Below are 4219 nucleotides of genomic sequence, written 5' to 3' on the forward strand. Positions count from 1 at the left end.
TGTGTTCATCCAGCCCTGCACCTTGTTGTCTCGGATTCTCCAGCATCTGCAGTTCCTACTATCTCTGTTACTGGTATCTAACCATATATTAACCAATTAGGGGCTCATCTGGGATTTAGAAACAAATTTGGTGGTGTGCTCTACGATCATGATATAATTTGCAGGGTTTCTCAGTGCACAAAAAACAACTAGATGCAACTAGAGGATTTCATCACAATATTGTGTTGCGCAGTAAGTATATCCAAGTCAATAGCTTAGAATGTGGTTAATTAAATATTAAACAATACAAAAAGTTGGAATATTGAAACTGCTCTTTAATCGAAGTCTTTTGGTGGAAATGTCTCCTGTAAGGACAATCAATTTTTGATTTACTGCTGAAAGAAAGAGACATTCTATCAAAGCATTTGAACTTCTCATCAGGACGATACAAGAATGCCAAATTTCATGGGGAGCAACAGCTTGCACTGCATGGCAAAAAAAGGATGATTGGATGGCATGTGGACTCTGAATAGTCAAGATATTGTCATGGACAGTGCACCCTCAGGAATAGCTATCTGCCAGGCTTATGTTTGACTGAGGAAGATGCAATGCCTGGGCATATTCTTTCTGTTTGTAAAGGACTGGGTCTTGCATGTGAATCTGTAGCTTCCAGCAAGTGTTAAATTACTCTGACTAATAATTGGAAGTCTGATTAATCATTTTCATTACAGAATTGCATTATGTTGCCAGGCATCCACTATTCCTCGTCAATGAAAAAAATAATGCAAGTTGGATCCCTTCTGCAGACCCAACTTTTCCTTAAATTGTTTTACACTTTTAGTAGAGAACAGCCACAAACTAACCTGATACCAATGTTGTCTTTACTTCTAGAGTATACAGAAGCTGAGAACTCTTATACAGAAGCTCTTAGTGTTTGTCCAGCATATTACCAAAAGGACAGGTCTATCCTTTATTCCAATCGTGCTGCTGCAAGAATGAAACAGGTAAGCACGCCTCTTGTTATGCCTTAAACTGTTCTGCAGGACAGATGTGTTGACTTCAGACGACCATTACCTGTTTGAGGAAGCAGTGCTCTGTTTGCAGCAAATTGACTCAATGAGCAGGTTTCTTGCATTTATTTTATTTATTCATGGGATACGGGTGAATAGCTAAGCCAGCAGTTTTTGTCCAACCCTAATTGCCCAGAAGGCATTTGAGTCAACAACATTGCTGTGGGTCTGGAGTTACATGTAGGCCAGACCAGGTAAGGAGAGCAGATTTCCTTCCCTAAAGGACATTACTGAACCAGCTGGGTTTTTCCTGACAAATGGCAGTCATCTTAAATCCAGATTATTTTTGAATTCAAATTCCACCATCTCTTCTGTGGTGGGATTTGTCCCTAAAACATTACCTGACTCTCTGGATTAATTGTCTCGTGATCATATCACTGGACTATCGTCTACTCAGACAATAAGTTGAGATTTGGTTGCCAACATCAATGATAAGAGTAAACTATTGACAACTAATGTTTGCAAATTGAGTGGAGTTGGGTGAAGCCAAACATGCTCAGATTTGCATAGAAATAAATTTGGCATGATGTATCTTTACAACTGGTGTTTTAACTTCTGCTGTCCTTGTCTTCTCTGACAGGCACCTAATTGTAGACTTGGCTGACTGCTTTATACAATATTAGGAATCCAGTTCCTTTTTGAAATACAAAAATGTTAGTTGTTGATGTCTGTTTCACAATGATTTTAACACAGTTTTCCTCCAAGAAATCAGTTGGCATATGTTTTTGAACGCAAGGATGAAAGATCTTATTCACAAGCATCTTGGCTGTAAGGACTGATAAGATACCAGCACCTCCAACCAGTGACTTGTACATAAGTGTTTGTAAAATTGTCGGTTCTTCCTGATTCTTTGGTTCATTTAATAAACATCCTATTTCTTCAGTTACGTTACTGTTTGCTAAGTGGAAATGTAGGGGCAATTGTGAGATAAAATTCTCTGATTTGGTCACACTGGCTTAACAATAAGATAATTCGTTATTACAGTTTCTCCATTTTTTTTGCAATATAAATACTTGTGTACCAGAAAGTCGCTGCAAGTAAATTTAGTCATTGTGCTAACATTTGATGGACAAGTTAGGTTTTCTTCAAAGGAATCTGAGTAGGTATGTGACTAGGAAGGGTTCAGAGAGATATGGGTCAAATGCTGGCAAATGGGAGTAGATTAATTTAGGATGTCTGGTTGGCATGGATGAATTGGACTGAAGGGTTTGTTTCTGTGCTGTCCATCTCTATGACTCTAGTGGACTAATGATTCAGTCCTGTGTGAAATTTAAGCTAGTTACAATGTCCAATTTAGCTAACTCTATTAAATTACAATTCCAATGATGTCAACTACATTAACTCCATTAACTACTCGTGACTCTAATGATAAATACTGACAAGTCATTTAACCACAAAAAGATGCAGCTAATCATAATCCTGCTCTTGACATGGGGAAACAGTTGATCTTTTCATTAGATTTAAATCCATTCTTGTAAATTTATCCATCATACTACTTCAAGGAACAAGTGAAAATGCACCATTCAGTTTGTGCTTGTAATATAAAACATTGGTGTTGTGCAGACTAGCCAACAGCATTCGCATTTATCTAAGAAATGGACACGGGCCTGCTAAGAATGTAACATATCAGTCCTTTGTAATAAAATGGGTTGATTTTGCTATTTTGGATATGAAGAAATTATGGATTCTTGTTTTTGTTTTAAGTTCTTTGTAATATTATTTTCTATTTCTATGGTAAAATAAATATCTTTTCTAATGAAAGGCCAGCATATGACACATGCATATTGCTGGATAATAAAATATATCAAGTGGTGGAGTATCAAGTGGTGAACTAGATCCTGCAATCTCCAACTTAAAGTTCTAATTATTTTGTGTTCTGCAATTCAGATTTGGCAGAAAGAAATCGAGGAAAATTCTGCTTTGAAATTCACAGGTGTTGTCAAAGTGCAATTAACTTGCACTGAAGAGTTTTACAAACTTTTTTTTAATTAAATCATTGTTCTCGCGAAATTTTTTTCTCTGATACTCTTTCTATTCCAGGAGAATAAGGAAGAAGCCATAGCTGATTGCACCAAAGGTAAAATTTATGTTTAAATTATTTTCTGAAAAAATAAATTGTTAGATAAAACAAGCTTAGTAACTTGGATTTTACAACCTTTTAAAAATATATTTCCACTTGCCTTTTTTGTCCTTGTTTCCATAGAACTGAAGAATTTGAATTGTGGTTTATATTATTTTGATGAATATTCTTTTTTAAATTTGTAGCTATTGAGTTAAATCCCAATTACATACGTGCAATACTAAGAAGGGCAGAGTTGTATGAGAAAACTGAAAAACTCGAGGAAGCACTGCAAGACTATAAAACTGTTATCGAGAAAGATCCATCAGTAGGACAAGCCAGGGAAGCCTGTATGGTAAGTACAATATATATGAATTCAAATTGTAAACAGAAAATGAAATGATCAGTTGCAATCAATAATCTGATTTTTCATTACATTTTAGAATTATGTATAAAATATTGATTAGTTTGTCAATTCAAAGTTGGTTGGTGTTGTATCACTGCATTTGTCATCAAGGAACACAGTATTCATCTTCTTATTTTTCAACATTTTCGTTCCAATAAGGCCAATAATTTATTTGTTTGCCTCCTTAAAGTGAAAAATAAATGGTATAGGAGAATGCCGTTTCTGTTTGTAGTTTGTTCAATATTAGCAGGTTGTTATTTGGAGGAAATTGGCGGTGAATCACCATCTTTTCCCTTTGTTGTGCTTAATAGCACAGAACCAGTGCTTAATGCCACCTTTGAAAATTCTTTGATCCATGACAAATCCAAAGATTAGATATTCAAGTTCAGACTTGGATTTTGAGAGAAATTGCTTAGATTTAATGTAAGGAGTTAAGCATTGATAGTTCATGTTTCAATAAAAATAACTGTACTGTGTTAAATACATGTTTGTGCCATTCTACATTTATCTTTGCTAAGTACATACATCTGAAGCAGATTTGATACTGTACTTGAACTTCTGCGATTGCTGATTTCAGGATTTTTGTTTAATCCTTATTATGTCTTGAGCATGCTAACTAATTGGCAGTTAATAAGTTAAAGCTGCAGTAGCATTTCTGAAGAAGGGTCCAGACCCGGGACATCAGCTTTCCTGCTCCTCTGATGC

General features: G+C 35.6%; 1 protein-coding gene across 1 annotated transcript; it reads left to right on the forward strand.

The window, feature by feature from the left end:
• Positions 1-870: 870 nt before the first annotated feature.
• On the forward strand, positions 871-3463 carry LOC109915521 (tetratricopeptide repeat protein 1; the record flags this gene model as incomplete). Its single annotated transcript, XM_048594169.1, has 3 exons — positions 871-983; positions 3090-3126; positions 3315-3463. Coding segments are annotated over 3 exons (299 nt in total), but the record flags the coding sequence as incomplete, so codon positions are not given.
• Between the last annotated feature and the right edge of the window lie 756 nt (positions 3464-4219).

Source organism: Rhincodon typus, unplaced genomic scaffold, assembly GCF_021869965.1.
Source record: "Rhincodon typus isolate 14 unplaced genomic scaffold, sRhiTyp1.1 hic_rhity00006579, whole genome shotgun sequence".
Classification (NCBI taxonomy): domain Eukaryota; kingdom Metazoa; phylum Chordata; class Chondrichthyes; order Orectolobiformes; family Rhincodontidae; genus Rhincodon; species Rhincodon typus.